This window comes from Antrostomus carolinensis, unplaced genomic scaffold (assembly GCF_000700745.2).
Source record: "Antrostomus carolinensis isolate BGI_N321 unplaced genomic scaffold, ASM70074v2 scaffold11654, whole genome shotgun sequence".
In the NCBI taxonomy this organism is placed as follows: Eukaryota; Metazoa; Chordata; class Aves; order Caprimulgiformes; family Caprimulgidae; genus Antrostomus; species Antrostomus carolinensis.
The window spans coordinates 20733-37842 of record NW_010312848.1 but is presented as its reverse complement, the minus strand read 5'-3'; the positions used below and the strand labels follow the sequence as shown (position 1 = coordinate 37842).

At 39.1% G+C, this 17110-nt stretch overlaps 1 protein-coding gene across 1 annotated transcript in view; it reads right to left on the bottom strand.

The window, feature by feature from the left end:
- Window positions 1–17110, bottom strand: part of EIF2AK3 (eukaryotic translation initiation factor 2 alpha kinase 3) — a 39305-nt gene that overhangs the window by 7442 nt on the left and 14753 nt on the right. The window contains exons 2-12 of the mRNA XM_010167144.2: window positions 15766–15960; window positions 13678–13808; window positions 11364–11598; window positions 10927–11089; window positions 9483–9620; window positions 8845–8967; window positions 8052–8272; window positions 7590–7702; window positions 5155–5277; window positions 3739–3888; window positions 1957–2725 (exon numbers count right to left, since the gene is read on the bottom strand). Coding sequence (XP_010165446.2) covers window positions 1957–2725; window positions 3739–3888; window positions 5155–5277; window positions 7590–7702; window positions 8052–8272; window positions 8845–8967; window positions 9483–9620; window positions 10927–11089; window positions 11364–11598; window positions 13678–13808; window positions 15766–15945 — 2346 coding nt within the window. The 5' untranslated portion in view covers window positions 15946–15960. The remainder of the gene's footprint in view (window positions 1–1956; window positions 2726–3738; window positions 3889–5154; window positions 5278–7589; window positions 7703–8051; window positions 8273–8844; window positions 8968–9482; window positions 9621–10926; window positions 11090–11363; window positions 11599–13677; window positions 13809–15765; window positions 15961–17110) is intronic.

Genomic DNA, 17110 nt, shown 5'->3' with positions numbered 1-17110 from the left:
ATGTTCCTAGGAGCTCCTGAAAACTATATAAAAAAAAAATAAATATACTGGCTGTTGTTTTGACCAAATTAACACATAATAGACAAATAAACTTCCAGGATCCAAGAAAAACTTCTATACACATGTGGGAGGTTTTCTGAAGCAGGAAGTTGTTTGTTCAGGGAGAGCTTTTCCAAGCTGTTTATATCAAATAAACAAAATAAAATCCTTTGTTCAAATTGCTGCCAACACTGAATTTTTAGGAACTGAACAGTGATCTCAGTAAAGACTGCAGAGAGTTAACAACTGACAGAATTGTTAAGAAAGGTTATTAATTAACATGTCTAGCAACATATTAGTATAGAGATTTAATTACTTTTCTGGTGAATTTCTCAAGCACTAAAGATTTTTCAGATAACTGGTTCAAGGTAATTGCTTAATGCTGATGAGGAAAGAAAACACTTGGATAGGTTCATGAGTTTTGTAACTTTGACATACCCTTTCAGAGCTACTGAATTTGAATTCCCTTTTACTGCCACAGCTGAGATGGCATTTTTATCTTTTGTTTCTACTGACACCAAATGATTACCACCTGAGAAGCTACACCACCAGTTACAATAATTCCAGTATTTACTCCATTGAGGTAGGTACTAAAGCCTCCTCAAATAAGCAAAGAGAAACAGGAACTGTCTCTCCATCGTTTGGCAAAAGCAATCCATTTCTCAGAGATTACGATAATAAGACTAACTTCACCTGGACTCTTTAATTAAATTCTGGTATTTGGCAACACATACTGACACTTCTAGTGCTAAAAGTTCCAGCATTATTAAGCACTACCATAGGATCAGAAGCAGAATGAAAGAAAAGGTACAAAAAGTTTCTCCTGACTTAAGTTACGTTAAACGCTAGAGGTAAAAACCACCTTTCCCAGTCTTAACTGTCTGGATGTTATCAGATGTTAAAATGATTATGAATCCTTCAGAAAGCTGCATTGTGATAGTCTGCATTGACTCAGAATTCAACTCCAGGACAGTTTAAACTTCAACTTTAGCTCTAGAGCATTAATACTTAATTTTTACTTCCTCTAACCAGGAGTAACACTGCTGCTCTTAGGCAGTATTACTCTAGAAAGAAGGAAAATACAACGAGAATTAGAATCACAGAATCATTGAGGTTGGAAAAGACCTTTAAGATCATCGAGTCCAACCATAAATTTTAACACTGTCAATTATCTGCCTCACTTGAAACAGCAGAACAGGATCCAAAATAGCTTTCATTACCACACAGCTCAGCAATGAACAACCCTATATAAAGAACCTGAATTAAAAATGCCATAAAACAAATACAACTGATCTGTGCCAGGTACAAGAAGTCTTGCTGTAAGAAAGACTTTAATTGCAATAATGAATGATTAATGTTTATTTCCTGGAGCACTGCACCTTCAAATGACTGTACAGACGTTAACTCAGCTTTTGTAACATGCTGAGGTGACTGATGAGATTCAAGTATTTTAGCAGGATTTCTCTCCAGTGCCATATTACTCCCACACACACAAAATGTTACCTGTATCCATACATTCATGATCTGTCAGTTTAAAGCAGAACTTGACACTAAGCTAAACAGTCTGGCACTGCTGTATTAGGAGCAGTCAAATTTGGAATTGCTGATGCTCACGTTTGTAATGCAGTGGAGTGACAGCTACCCTGTGATGCTATTTGAGTTAGTCTATGTGTTTCAGGAACGTTACAGCACCATAGACTTTTGTATGATACTTTGGGCACAGATACTTCAAGTTATGATAGCTCCAAAGATAATCTCACAGCACTAAATCAGAAAATGTTTGACTATAGGACACAGCCAGTGAGATGGTCAGGTACAACTAGAATTTGGAAAGTTCAGGTGTTCAGTGATGATCATGACAACAAATAAATAGATAAACCCCCAGCACATTTCCTACAATAACCTATGAATACAAACCTTGAGATCCCTGTGCATTAACCCTTTGCTATGCAGAAAGTCAACTGCTTCAGCTATCTGCAAAAATATCTGCAGACACTCTGTCCTCTCCCTCTCCTCTATCATGCATCTTCTGCTCATCCAGTCTTTTAGGTTCTCTTTCCGGCAGAGCTGCATCTGGATGTAAAGATACACCTTTGGAGAGGTGGGCTTGACTTTTTCTGCAGTATTTTTAGAAAGGTCCAGGCTTAAACTTGTTGGCCTTGGTGGAGAAACAGAGAGGGGACTTCCTGAAGCAGATTGCTTGTTACCAGATGCCTTTGCACTTTTTGTCTTATCCTCAGTAAGATTCTCATCACGTGAAATATCAACTTTATCTTCCTTACTAGAAGCATTTCCACAACCAGAATCCTCAAACACAATAGAAGAGGAGGTCCCTTCCTTCAGGTGTACAACAGGAACAGCTGAAGAACAAATTTTCAAGGAGTGACCCAGCTCGTTCTTGCTGATAGTACTGTTTTCTACCTCACAGTCTGTAAGGACACTGTCCTGAAGGTTTAATAGTGGATCTTCCGACTCATGTAAGTCCCTGTTGTCCGTGGCAGAGAATTCCAGAGGAGAAAACTGGCTTCCGGATGAATCAGACTGACCACAGGGTATTCCCACCAACCCTACCCTCTCCGATGAAGTGGCAATAACTTCAATGTGCTCCTTTGTAGAAAATGGCTCTGTTCTGATCTTAAATGATGGGACATCCATCGGACTGGGAGAACTCAGTGGCCAGTCGGTGCTAGAACAAAATCAAGAGATCAATACTACAGAACTTCATTCCACTAGAAATGCATTTTCAGAAGCCCAGGTTTTAACATCTGCTACCTCTGAGAATCGTGTCATAACATAATGGTAAATGACTACCCATGTGTAGGAATCACTAATAACCAGGATTTAGCATCCGTTTTTCTTAGTGAGGATAACGTTTTCTCATCGAGAGAAGAGTGCTGATAATGGAAAATTTCTCAAGCTCTGCTGCCTGGATGCCAAACGTGCAATCAGGCTCAGCTTCAGCTTGAAAAAATTCAGTCCTTTAGAACATGCATTGCAATGACTATTTAAAGTGCCTTGGAAGAATTACAGCTGTGAAATGTTAATTTGATGCCTGAAATATAAAGGTTACCATGTTCTAAAAATTGTTCGGCACGTTACAATGTTATTATGAGACCACTAAATAGTCTTGTATTAGGCCTCATTCTTTAAATGCTAACATACACCCACTTTTCCCTTTAACATCCTCTATCTAATTTTCCATTTTTATCCTTCTTTTACCAAGTTTTATAAATCATCATTCTGATTATCCCTCACATATTTCTGCTGAAATAAATTCATTGAAGCATTGGAGTACTGAATCAGATCCATCTAAACCAAGACAACAGAGGAGGAAAGCAGTGGAAAAGAACAGAGGACAGAGAAGCCAAAGTTTAAAAATGAATCACAGTAGCAATGCTTCAACCTTCCAGCCACCCAAAGATTCAGCTACAGAAGTTAAATTAAGAACTACAAGATGTTTCCTAAGCTGGAAGAAGGGCCTTAACACAACAGAGGACCTGAAAATCTAGAAACACTATGCACAAGTGTGATATATTTGTACCTTGTTCAGTTGAGAAGTTGACAGGCTAAGTTAATAACTATCTTTCCTACACAGTCTCTCCATCTTCTGGATCATCTACCAGTTCTCCAGTTTTGCTGATGCACAATCTCAAATTCGATTGTTAAAAAAAAATAATAATAAAGAAAAAAACAAGTTACCTTTCATCTTTTAACCATTGTTCATCCATCTTTTCCTGCCATCTCTCAGGTGGAGCTTCCAGCCACGCGTTGAAATATCGAACAATACCTGGATGCTCAAGTTTAGCCAACGCCTTGACTTCCCGCATCACCTTCTCACGAGCCAGCTCCCTACGATTTGGGGTGAGGAGAACAACAGAGACATGGTCACATAAAGCAACTGCATAGTACAGAAGTTTCTGCAAAAGAATTTAATCAAAGCTAGCCCAGTATAAACCAGACCAGTAGTAGTATTGCTCTTCACACCAAAAGACAGATATGTCTTAAATTCCCCAGAGTAACTCCTTTAGGTTAGAAGTGTGGAGGAGCAGTATGTGCTCACAATGGTTAAGTAAGTTGTCAACCCTTTTCAAATAATTAAAGGCAGCAAAACTGAGAAGAAAAGATTCATCTGGCTCTCAACTGTTTACAAGGACAGAAAAAAAGACCACTAAACAGCAATATTCTACAGGGATGTAGAAGACACTGAAACAAAAGAAGACAGACAATAATACCTTATTATTTCTTTTTTTAATTGGCATAACATTAAGGAGACTGTATAAAGACTATCTCCATTCTATAGACAGGAAAGCAGGTATCCTGCTATCTTACTGAAGTAAATAATCTCTCTTCATAAGACCATAACTGGATCAAATGAAGTCAGATAGTTTTATTTGATGGGTTTGAATATGCTTGGAAAAGAAGAATTTAGGCTACCTTAAATTTCTGAAGAAAACCTTTAATCTTAAGAAGTCACGCTTATTTAACACGTTAAAAAAAATAGTAATTCTAGATTTCATAGCTTTACCCCCTCCCTCTACTGGCCTGCCTGTTGCTGTTCTAACTTGAGATTTCCAGAAGCAGTGTCTCCCATCTCCCACTAAAAGGAACTGCTGCAAGCTCTGTGTAGGGTAATTCAGCAGCATGGCTTGACCACCTATGACTGAAAGAAAAGGTAGGGGTTGTGGGATCAGATAATGAGATAAATGGACAAATGGAGTCAGAAAAACTGGTGAAGGAGAAAGAAAAGAAAGAGAAGGTGGAGTAGGAAAGGTAAGGAGAGGAAGGAGAGAAGCAAATTAACAGTGCTACAAATAACTGGTCCTGTTATCAAAGGCTCTATTCATCAAGGAAATCAAAGGAGTTCCCGTGTAGCTGCAGTGTCCTCACAAGGGTCCTGCTATGCAGGTATTTTAGCCAAGCAGGTCACCCTTCTGCTGTGATTACATATGCCAAATTCTCAATGCCAAAACTAAGTCAGCCCCCCCGTTAGAAAGTATGTCATTCATCCTAACGTAGTATCTGGGAAGTCATTTCAGGAACAGATGGTTCAGTGTAAGGTGGGATCCCACCATTCATCCATTACTACTTCTGTATCTCAACAAACTCATTCATTACCTGTTAGGTAAACGGATCCTTTTGATAGCATAGTTGCAGTCATCCACTTTATTTCTGGCTTCAAAAACTACTCCAAAACCACCACGACCCAGACATTGAATTGGTTCAAAATCTGTCAGATATCTGGGAGGAGAAGGGTGTGAGGAAGAGTCAGGAGAATGGAGATAGGATAGAGGAGAAAAATATGTTAGTCTAGAGAGAAAAATGAAGTCATTTATGACTAAGAGTGAAATATTTCTGTACAGGCAAAACATGCTGAATGACTTGAAGCATTTCTTATCTTTTTTTCCCTGCTCACCCACTGAGGCAATCAGATGGTTACCTGTTTATGAAATGGACAGCTGCTGATTATGCAAATATTCAGTGTCTATCACAACCCAGCAAGATCCATTATGCACGTACATGACAAACTGAAGTTTTTCAGAATATTGGGTTGTGGAAGGGACCTTAAAGATCATCTAGTTCCAACCCCCCTGCCATGAGCAGGGACACCTTACACTAGATCAGGTTACTCAAAGCCTCATCCACCCTGGTCTTAAACACTTCCAGGGAGGGGGCATCTACAACCTCTTTGGGCAACCTGTTCCAGTGTCTCACCACCCTCACACTAAAGAACTTCTTCCTCATATCTAATCTAAACCTACCCTCTTTTCAGTTTAAAGCCATTCTGAAGTTTTTCAGAATATTGGGTTGCATGCTTACTGGATCGTGGCCCATGAGTACGTAGCCTAAGTTTCTATACCCAAACTAGGTGATGACACCTCAGTATTTTCAAAATCATGATTTGCTTTTAACCCCACGCCAAATAACTATTTCTGCAACTAGTCCTTCTAAGCATCCCTTCCAAAACATCACTGTTCTTAAATCTCACTGCCTTTCTTATTCTTCCTCATTTTAAATACACCAGTTCTTTCTTTCAGTGAGCTACAAATGTATAGGAAATGGTCACATTTTCTCCAGAGTATCATAACATGCTCCTATACATCCTTCTGTCTTAACCAGCTCCCTCAAAACAGCAACACAGGTTTGTTCCAAATAGAGTGCTTATTCTGCAGAGTATATAAAACATAATCTGTTTCCATCTGCAATTGCCTTTCTCTGCTTTAATCCATAAACATAAGAACAGAGGGAGTAAACACTGATTATGACCTTCAAGAATCAATCTTCCATTCCACATATCAGCAAGAAATACAAGAGCAACATTCCAGATCACAGGTATCCTGGGATTGCTTAGACTAATCATAACTGCAACCTGCCATTGGTAATTGGGTTACAGGGTTCCTTTCCCTGGGTGAGGTTCATCCAGCTACGGTTGGATGAGGCTTTGAGTGGCCTGGTCTAGTGGAAGGTGTCCCTCCCATGGCAGGAGGGTTGGAGTTAGACGATCTTGAAGGTCTCTTCCAACCCGAACCATTCTATGATTCTATGATTTGTGTCAGTTGCTGACTATCCTGTGAAGTCAGAGGAGTAGGGTAGGTAAGAACAAGTGACCACCTACTCTTTCCTCCAGACAGTATTAAAAAATGATTTGGGTTGGAAGGGACCTTTAAAGGCCACCTAGTCCAACATCCCCGCAGTGACCAGGGACATCTTCAACTAGATCAGGTTGCTCAGAACTGTATCCAACCTGACCTTGAATGTTTCCAGGGATGGGGCATCTACCACCAGTCTGGTCAACCCATGCCAGTGTTTCACCACCTTCACTGTAAATAATTTCTTCCTTACATCTAGTCCAAATCTCTTCTATTTTAATTTAAAAACATTATCCTCTGTCCTATCATAACAGGCCCTGCTAGAAAGTCTGTTCCCATCTTTCTTATATGCCCCCCTTAAGTATTGAAAGGCCACAATAAGGTCTCCCTAGAGCCTTTTCCAGGCTGAACAACCCCAACTCTCTCAGTGTTTCTTCATGGCAGAGCTGCTCCAGCCCTCTGATCATGTTTGTGTCCCTCCTCGGGACCCGCTCCAACAGGTCCGTGTCTTTCCTGTGCTGAGGACCCCAGAACTGGACACAGCACTCCAGGAGGGATCTCACCAGAGTGGAGTAGAGGGGGAGAATCACCTCCCTCAACCTGCTGGCCACTCTTCTCTTGATGCAGCCCAGGATACGGGAGACTTCCTGGGCTGCAAGCGCAAACTGCCAGCTCAGGCCCAACTTTTGATCCATCAGTACCCTCAAGTCCTTCTCCTCAGGGTTGCTCTCAATCCCTCCATCCCCCAGCCTGTATTGGTACCAGGGGCTGCCCTGACCCAGCTGCAGGACCTTGCACTTGGCCTTGTTGAACCTCATGAGGTTCACATGGGCCCACTTCTCAAGCCTGTCCAGGTCACTCTGGATGGCATTCTGTCTCTCAGGCACATCAACCACAACATTCAGCCTATTAGTTGTCACACTGACTAAAAAACCTGTACACTTTGTGTTGAACTGAGCTCACCTTGACACATATCCAGAGTTCTTGACGTCACTCCAGCTGCTCTCTTTAACATCTCCACCAGTGGGCTCATATTTACTATCAGTCTGACACTGTGTTTCAGATTCCTTCCGCAGCTAACAAGGGTTACCGAAACAAGAACAAAAACCAAACAAACAAAATTCAGCTCCTTGAGTACTTGAGATCAGTTTGTACCCCTAGATATGGCAATAAATAATTTCAGTGTACATCTCTCCAAAGATGTCAGATATGGTTGAAGCAGTCTAATCTGCTTGCTGAAGCAGTTAAGCAAACTATACATGGCAGCTGACAGCTTTCACAGACAGATTAAACAATAAATTTAGCCTTTTGATTCTGTTATCTCATTAGTTATTAACTTATAAATACTACTCACTGCAGACTCAAACAGAAAGAAAAGGCTAGAATAATACCTTCTGTACTTAGGATCCAGAAAGCAATACTTACTCTGCTGTAAGGATGGGGATGGAAAAGTTTGCGTACAATAAAAGTTGTGGCCACGATGCAAAATACAATGGTGCCAACAATTTCTTTCCACCAGTGAAGCAGAAGAACAGGATCTTTTTTGCGAATGTTCTTGTAATTTGCATCATCAAAAAATCGAACAGTGATCTGAGTGCTACGCTTATTTCTCTCTCTTTTGTAGTAGGGTAAGTAATAACCATTATCTGTGTATAAAAGACACAAAGAGGGAATAGATTTACTTGGAGGTAACTACAAAGAAGTTTGTCTTCTCATTAGTAAGTTTCCTCCAGACAGAGGGTATTTTTGTTTGCATGCCCCAAGGTTTTAAATGGCACATAAATAAATTCAGTTAATCAAGGTTGTGGACTCCACAGCAACTAGGTCTCCCATCAAAGCTTACCACTTCAGAAGGCCTAACCACTGACAGCTTTAAACCAGAATATCTTCCATATGGAAAACTTTATACCACCAGGCTGAGTCTCTAGCACTGTTAGCAAGTTCTGAAAAAAACAATTCACAAGCTTCTTCCACTCAGAATCAACTCTCAGTGGCAATGTTGTGTCTCAGTGTCTCAGTACACACAATGCCTCTGCACTATCAGTTCCTGGCACTCTGAAGTGCTCTGTGTTTTGAGCAATAATTTCCTAGTTCATTAAATGTTGAAAAAATACATATATTTAAGATCAAACAAGTGGCTGTTTACTGCATTTCACAGACAATAAATGGGGAACTCTAGCTATTTGAAACATTTCAAAATTTGGAAACTTCCACGTACCGTATGGATACTGCAGAACTGAAAGTGCTCCGTTACTGTACTCTTCATGAGAATACTTGTCATTGCTGAGACACTTATCGAACTCATCAGACCCTACCAACACTGGAGTCCTGGAAGGAGAATCTAAGCATAGAAAAGACATCATTTTCTGAGCTGAATCGTTATAGAAATTCTGTTCTTGTAGTAATTTAATGAGATCTCTAATTGTATAATCTTAGAAAATGTCTCTTCCACCAGACCATGATAATCAAAATTATTGTAAGGAAGTATTAAGAAGGGTATTTTAAGGTTAACAGTTACTTAACACCTCTCCCCCTTGCCAAAATACTAGTTTTGGACAAGTCAATTCACTCATATTCATATCAATGCAAAAAACATCTTCCTCTTTTTGTTGAAAAATCTGATTTAGAAGACCCAATATTTCATTATTAAAAAAAGACTCTGTCAAATCCATAGTAAAAGAAAGCAGACATTAAACATTTAATTAGAAAGAATTAAGCAATTAATAAAGCACAGAGATAGTTCCTGAACTGGTTTACAGCTGGAAACATTAGACTAGTTAGAAACATACTGAAAATCAGACAGATGTTGTCTTTTCAGGGCTAACACAGTAAATGAAATTCTGAATTGTTACTTACGGATTAAAGGTTTCCATTTGATTTTGGGAAGAGGAATAATTGCATTATCATTCCTGGATTCCAGAGCCTTTGGGTTGGTGGGGAATTTCTCAGAAATTCTGACTGATGACTGAAGATACAACTGACCCCTGTACATACCTAAGAAATGTACCAGAGAGCATATTAGTCTTAAAATTTAGTTCTCTTCACCCCCAGAATAAAATCACCCAGATAACCTAAGTGGTTAAAAACATTTTTAAAAATATTTCTTTATATTCTGAGAATCTGAGATACAGACTCTGACTGCTAGGCTGGATGAATTCAAGTAATATGTTCCCTCTGTTCTAGAATAAACAAGAAATCAGGACATTTCCACTGTTGGAGAGCTGGTGCTATAGAGAAATGCCAGGAATTCTTAAGAGCTATAAAGCAGCTTGGGCTTTGCATAGGTTAAGACTTCTTTCAAACTTCCTACCCTTCCTAATGCTGTTACAGCTTATACCTCAACAGCCATCACCAGGAAGGCTGGAACTATCTGGCTTCTTCCTAGTGTTATTCTTTATCTGTGTACACTAACAGGAAAGCTACAAGGTGCAAAGCATTATAGAAAAAGGCTAAAGCAAACAAAGTCTTAGAAAAACAAAGCATGTTTACTTCCCAAAGACAGACAGACAGCTGAGAGGAAGGAGGATTTGGGGCTACTCTATTTCAAATTGTCACAAACCACCTAAAATGAATTCTGGTAGCTGGATGAAAACTTAAGTCACATAAAATCTTCACTGAAATTTCTTCATGGTAAGTTACTGTCATCAGTGTAGAGGAAAAAATGAATGTGACAAATTAGTGGGCTGGAGGGAGATAATTCTTCTTGCTTACCGAGCAGTAAGACTGCCTCGTTAGCTGCAAACCTATCTTTAAAAGTTTCAAGACTTTCAGTCACCTTCAATGTAGTGAAACTACAAAGCTGTGAACATTTCAAAATCAAAATGGGAAATATTTATTGTTTTGAAACGTTTTGGTTTTTAAAAAGGAAAAAAAAAATTAAAAATCAATCTTTCAACTATCACTCTTCAGGCCAAACAGCCACAGATATTAACTCTGACATAGCCAAAGGTACATTGTACCTTCTGTAATTGTCAGAATGTCTAAGATGGGAACACAGACTCTGAATAACAACAGTAAAGATGACTAAAACAGGCTAGGAAGAGATGAGAACACATCTCTACCTCTCGAAAGTCTTTAAATCAAGTCAAAGTGCCTTTCTGGGATATATACGTTAGTAAAGCCTGAATTTTTGAGCTTTATACAACACTGTGGGTTACATTTAACAGCCTTCATTCTGCAGAATATCAGACTGGACATGTTAAAGCTGCTCTTAACTGTAATCATGGAAAGATCTGCTTTATTACAACCTCAACAAAGAAAATAACATTTACTACAGAAAATGCTGCAGTCTGTATCTCACCCAAATAGACGCTGGATTCCGTGGCCCCTCTGGCAGCTTCCACAAGATCTTCTTCATCTTCCAATGCTTCATTGTTCGCAGTGTAACTTGTGTCATCAAACAGACTGATTGGAATTACTTTGCCACCCTTAACCAGCCACGCAGAAGCAATTGGAGTGCAAAACTGAAAAAGAGAGAGGTAACTGGAAAATTAATGTTGTATTAACTAGATATAAGAATAATACTAAACAAGATGCTTAAATTCCTTGTTTAAGTTTTTGTAACAGATGTAGCAGGTCAAACTCAGAACTTCAGTTAAAAAAAAAATATAAAAAAATCAAAGAGACCGTGTGCTTTTTTACTAAAAACAGCACCTGAAACCCAAGATGAAAGACATCATCTATTATGCTGCAAAACTTCTACTTTTGTAACATTTAATATTCTGTCTTTTCCCCTACCTGGTATTCCCATTCCAGATGTCCTCCTCGTTTGTTAAAAGCCATCACCTTCCAATCAGCTACTGAGACCTTTATCACTGTATCTTTCATCATAGCTTCCTGCTCTTCCACATCCGAAATAATTTTTGTTTCTTCTTTGTTCATATTTGGTTTAAAATTGCTTTCAATATATCCTGCTCTAGTTTCAATATCTGGGACATAGCGCAGCTCGAAGTGACCAACGCTGAAATTCCACCTTAAAGAAAAAGAGAAAACTTTGTAGAAACAACTTATATACTCCAAGGAAGTCCCAAATCCTCTGTCCATAAGATCCTTAAACTGAATTACTTGTATTTGGCCCATATTTTCACAGTCAAGTCTCAAATTGTCAGACAAACACAACTGCACCAGGAGGGGGAGCGCTAATCCAGAATACAAACCAAACAAGCTGAGAAATCTTGTTCAACATGATCAGTGGGCTGAGAAAACAGCTGGTGAAGTAGGGCAAATGGCATAAAAGGTTTAGTACATGGAGAAGGCAATTAAAATCATCAAGTAGTACAGCTGGGTCTGTTTAGTAGGAAAATCTTATGTAGCTGATGAAAGCAACAAGTATAAAGCATTTAGGAAGCAGCATTCTACACAAGACATATTTCTCTTCATTAATAAAGCAGATTTAATTTGAAACATAAGGTTTTTCAAGCTGATGGAGGGAAGTTTTTTTGTTTGTTTGTTTTAATCCCACACACAACCTAACACAGGATCTTTCTGACAGGTACTTCATGAAACCAAGACCACTCATGTCCCATAGGTTAACACTGAAAAAAAGACAGCTGTACAAGGAACATTGTTGAACATAGACAAGAACGCTGTCTTGCATAGCCAGAAACTCTTTAATTTTTGTAAACCAACAAATCACATCAGAAACTTAAAATTATTTTCTGAAAGAGAAAGAATAATTCTTTTCTTTTTTCCATTACAGCCCAATGCTGTAGAGAAGATACAGATGGGAAAGGATGGCAAGTTTGTATCTTGAACAGCATGAAGGGGGAAAATATTTATTCAACAGTATGGTTGGGTACCCAAAGTTTCATAGGACCAGTCTGGTAGCCACCAGGAGCCCAGACTGTCTCCTTGAAGAATTTACACCCTTATGGTAAAATCTTGGCATATTTTATATATTCATTTGATTTATTAAATTTTTTTCTTTCTCTGGATTAAAATCCCAGATCTATCCTGTAAACTCTGTAACAGCCATATTGTGTCACCAGGAAAGCACACCATTTCTGACTGCAAAGACAGGAGGATTCTGGTGCATGAGGTGTCATATTATGTTTTTAAAGACGTGTATGAAGGGAAAAATCATGTTTTTATGACATACCTCTCCGTGCCAATATGAGTCTCCAAGAACCAAAGAACCCAAGATTTCTCTTTTCAGAGATGTGATCTGCTAATCTGCTGGAGCTCTCACGAGGTTCTGACACACTAGACATGCACAACCTGTCAATTCCTGCTGCAAACAGGAGAGGGAGCAGGGGAACAGGGAATGACTAGTTCTCCACTAAACTGTTGGGCAGTTTTGTATCCATGTATATGACAACCAGCCTCTTAAACCTGTATTTTATGAAGCGGGTTTTGGGGGTTTTTTTCAGCAGAATGCACGTCTGTATTTTTATAGAAAGCTTGATGTATTAAAACTTCCAAGGTGAAAGCATTGAGAAAGTTACAGACTGAACCAGTTTCTACAGCTTGTAAAGAAAAGACCACCTACATTAGGAAATGAACAAAGCAGATTTAAGAATGAGACTTTTAAAAAATAAGATTGAAGACACTTTAAAATATCAAGTTAAAATGAAGGCTAAAGACATCAAGTATTAAAAAAAAGTGACTGTTACCACGGGTAGGTAAAGAACTTAAAAGTTAATCAAGAGGTCATAAGAAGACTTTCAAGCTGTTTCCTTTAGAACAAATATCAACATTTGAAACAAACATTAGTGACATTTGCCTTGTGCAGTAGAGCAGTGACAAACTCTTTGAGGTATGCAAGGACAAGGAAAGCAATTTTCACTTGATTTAGAGGGAATACATATGTGCACGTATCTTTTCTGTCTAATCATCTATAAAACTGAAGTTTGAGACATCTTTGAAGATTGAGGTTCGAGAGCAAAGGGGTTAGAACCTAGCCAACAGCCTGCTGCATTCCTTTGGTTAACAATCTAAACTCCCTTGTGCAATTCCTAGTTCCATGAGAGTAAAAAGAAGGTCAAATCCTTAAAACATGACATATTAAGAACTTATCTCTATCAGATTGTTTCTGAACTACTCTTACACTTACTTTTCATTGCCACTGCGTGGTCCAACAGCACGGACTGTTTTCTGGGTTCGGTGTAACAGGAGTGTCTCTTCCTGTTCCGTTTCATCATCATCCCACCGGCGACAGCCCATAGCTGAGCAGATGTACTTCACCTAAGGGACAAGGCAAAAGACTCAACACATGCTTTGAAGACCTGATGAGCTTCAAGACAAACAAATGTAACCACCAGCAACATTCAAAGCTAACAATGCTTACAACATATTTTTAGCTTGCAGGTGATTTAGAGCTTTGTAATTTTTAGATGCTGGATTTGAGGGATGTTGAAAAATCTGGTTTAAGAGATAAAGGCTTTTCAGAACCAGAATTTCAAAAGATTCTAGTGTTTAGGCTATTTTGACTGTCTTCTGACTATATTTTACACATATTTCTACTTCTAACAGAAAGAAATCTTAGTTCTCTCTTTTCCCACTATTTCTGTGGGCATCAAAAGAACATTCCTCCAAGACCCACAGTATAATTCTGCTTTCATGCCATATTTGTCTCAGCATAACTCTATTAGCTTCAAATTAAGTACTATTGATTTATAAAGCAGCGCAGAACCTTCCTCCTTTCCTTTGTCAGCTATTAAAGGGGAAGGAAGACCTTATTTAACTCTCACAGTCACAGAGACTTTGCAACAGTCCAAATCTTAAACAGAGTTTGGATTATATGGGGAATTGTATTTTGAAAAGGTAGCTGAATGCACTTTCAGGAATTCTGAATCGACATGATAGTGCCAAAGACAACAGACTACTCAAGCTCTTAATAGGGAAGAGTCAGGCACTGTTTCCTGTATGAGGCACCTTTGCTACTCTGAGCATAAGCCAGGAATCAAAGCAGTAAACAGAATTTCCACTTCCTGAACACTGAGGGAGGAACAGTCTGTTGGTGCACAGTGCCCTCTGCTACCAATGAAGAAATCAAAACGATTTCATGAACTCTTGTTTTGGGTCTGTGCTCTTTATCACTAGTGATCACTCTACTCCATGTCACAGAAATGTTCCACATTAAAATGTAGAGTCAAAATGAGAAAACTGCTTTTGTCAAAAACAAACATTGCAAGTTTAGAATTTTTAAACTGAATCTATTTCTTTAACTTGTTTTAAAATCCGCCACCATTTCTGATTTAAGAAATGTCTGTTCTTAACTACACAAAGTATCTACAAACATTTTAATGACAACTGACATTAAGGAAGGGGACATCAATTCTAGGACCCTGAATAATGAAATTAACTCCTGTGCTTTTTCTATCCTTTTTTTCTTCTGTGTTTTGTCAAAATATACAACTTCTAACCAATGGATTTCAGAAGAAAAAATACATTCTGAATTAGTCAGATAGTAAGTAGTTTTCAACTTAACTTTTGTGTATGACTTTAAAATGTAAGGAGAACTTCTAAGAGACAGTAAACTCACTGACAACAACTACAAGTCTTAGTATTTTGCATATGTTGAATCTTTTTCTTGTTCTCAACCACCTATCCCCTCAACAGCCAAGAAAAATCTAAAATTAGTTTTGAAAAGAAGTGTGTCACCTAAAGATTTCTTTGATACACATATCAAAGTCTACTTCAAGCACAGCTCTGTGATAAAGCTGAACTCTCCCAGCTTGGTAGAAAAGGGTCATCTCTCTTTTTATCAATCAACTCTGGTCACAAAACCCCTGTCCCTTCTCTCATGCTGGCTCTGGCACTCCCTGACCCCTTGCTGAACAGGCTGCAGTTAACCTAGCACAAAACTAATCCAAGAGTAAGTGAACAGTTTTCTGTTGGGTAAACAAGTTAAATCAGCTTAGCAAAGGGTGAAACAAGTGTTAAAACCAGCACAGAGGATACAGCAGGAGCTCACAGACAGCAGGAGACTGCAGTGAGGGGCTCAGCCATAATATCTACCTGCATCAGCTCTTAGCCTTACTCCAGCCCGCTGCATTTGTTGCCCAAGAAACTCAGATTCTGTTCTTTTGTGCTGTAAAGTTGTATATTTGAGCTGTACTGCAGTTAAATCTCAAGAGCAACCTATTTGCAAGCCAGTGCTCAAAACACACATACACAAGGCAAGTTTTCAGGCTCTTACCTTCCCTGAGAATGAGCTCAGCCCATAGGTCGTCAAAGACTTTCCCCCAACTAAGACGACATCCTCGCCGAATTTGTAGGATGACTCAAGAAGAGATTCAACTGTGAAAGGAACTGCTTCCATGCTCTCTCGATCCCGATCCCACTGGAAAAGGTCCCCATCCAAGGAAGGGATTATCATCTTATTTCCAAATACCTAAAACAATTGAATTGAAGGTTAGCTACCATTTAACCACAATTTTATCAAAACACACAGATCACAAATGGAAACAGAAATGCCACCAGGATGATCCGAGGGCTGGAGCACCTCTCCTATGAGGACAGTCTCTCCTATGAGAGAGTTGGGGCTGTTCAGCCTGGAGAAGAGAAGGCTCCGGGAAGATCTTATAGCAGCGTCTTAATTCCTGAAGGGGCTACAAGAAAGCTGGGGAAGGACTTTTCATAAGGGCAGTTAATGACAAAACAAGGGGAAATGGGTTTAAACTGAAAGAGGGGAGGTTTAGATTAGATATTAGGAAGAAGTTCTTCACTGTGAGGGTGGTCAGACACTGGAACAGGTTGCCCAGAGAAGCTGTGGCTGCTCCTCCCTGGAAGTGTTCCAGGCCAGGCTGGATGAGGCTTTGAGCAACCTGGTCTAGTGGAAGGTGTCCCTGCTGATGGCAGGGGGGTTGGAACTGGATGAGCTTTAAGGTCCCTTCCAACGCAAACCATTCTATGATTCTATGATTCTATAAGTACAGTGTATTATATTCCAGTGTCCTGTTTTATGGTTTTGTATCCCAGAGTCTTGTTTTTCAAAGTTACACTTGAGGCAGAAAATTTTCAGGCATTCAAATCAAATCCGTATTTCACTATTCTTAGTTAGAAAACAGTTCAGTGTATGACACTTCTTCCACTTTAAGTAAAACATTTTAAAGCTCAAACAGTTCATAGATGAGTATTCATCCAAAGTGTAGAAATTATTATACAGGGAGAAGCATTCTTGAAGAGACAGTCACTGGTTAAAGATTATGTGCGATAGTTTCAAGACAGTGGTAAAGTTGTAGGTAAAGTTCTACTTGATTGTTGGTTTTTTTTTTTTTGTTTTGTTGTTTTTCCCCAGGGCTAGTTTACTGCTAAACACAGACTCAATCATTCTCTCTAGATCAGAAGCCTGAATTTGGTTTTAAAAGAAAAACTGATAGGCTGTCTGTGAACTCTCACAACTAATGACAATTACTCCAGAATATCTTCTGCAAAGCAGAGAGCAATTCTCATCGAGATCAGAGCTCACATTTCACCTTTGTTTCCAGCCAGTTAAATCTAACTTCTTCTCCCCAGAATTTCTTTTGTTTAAGTATACTGCT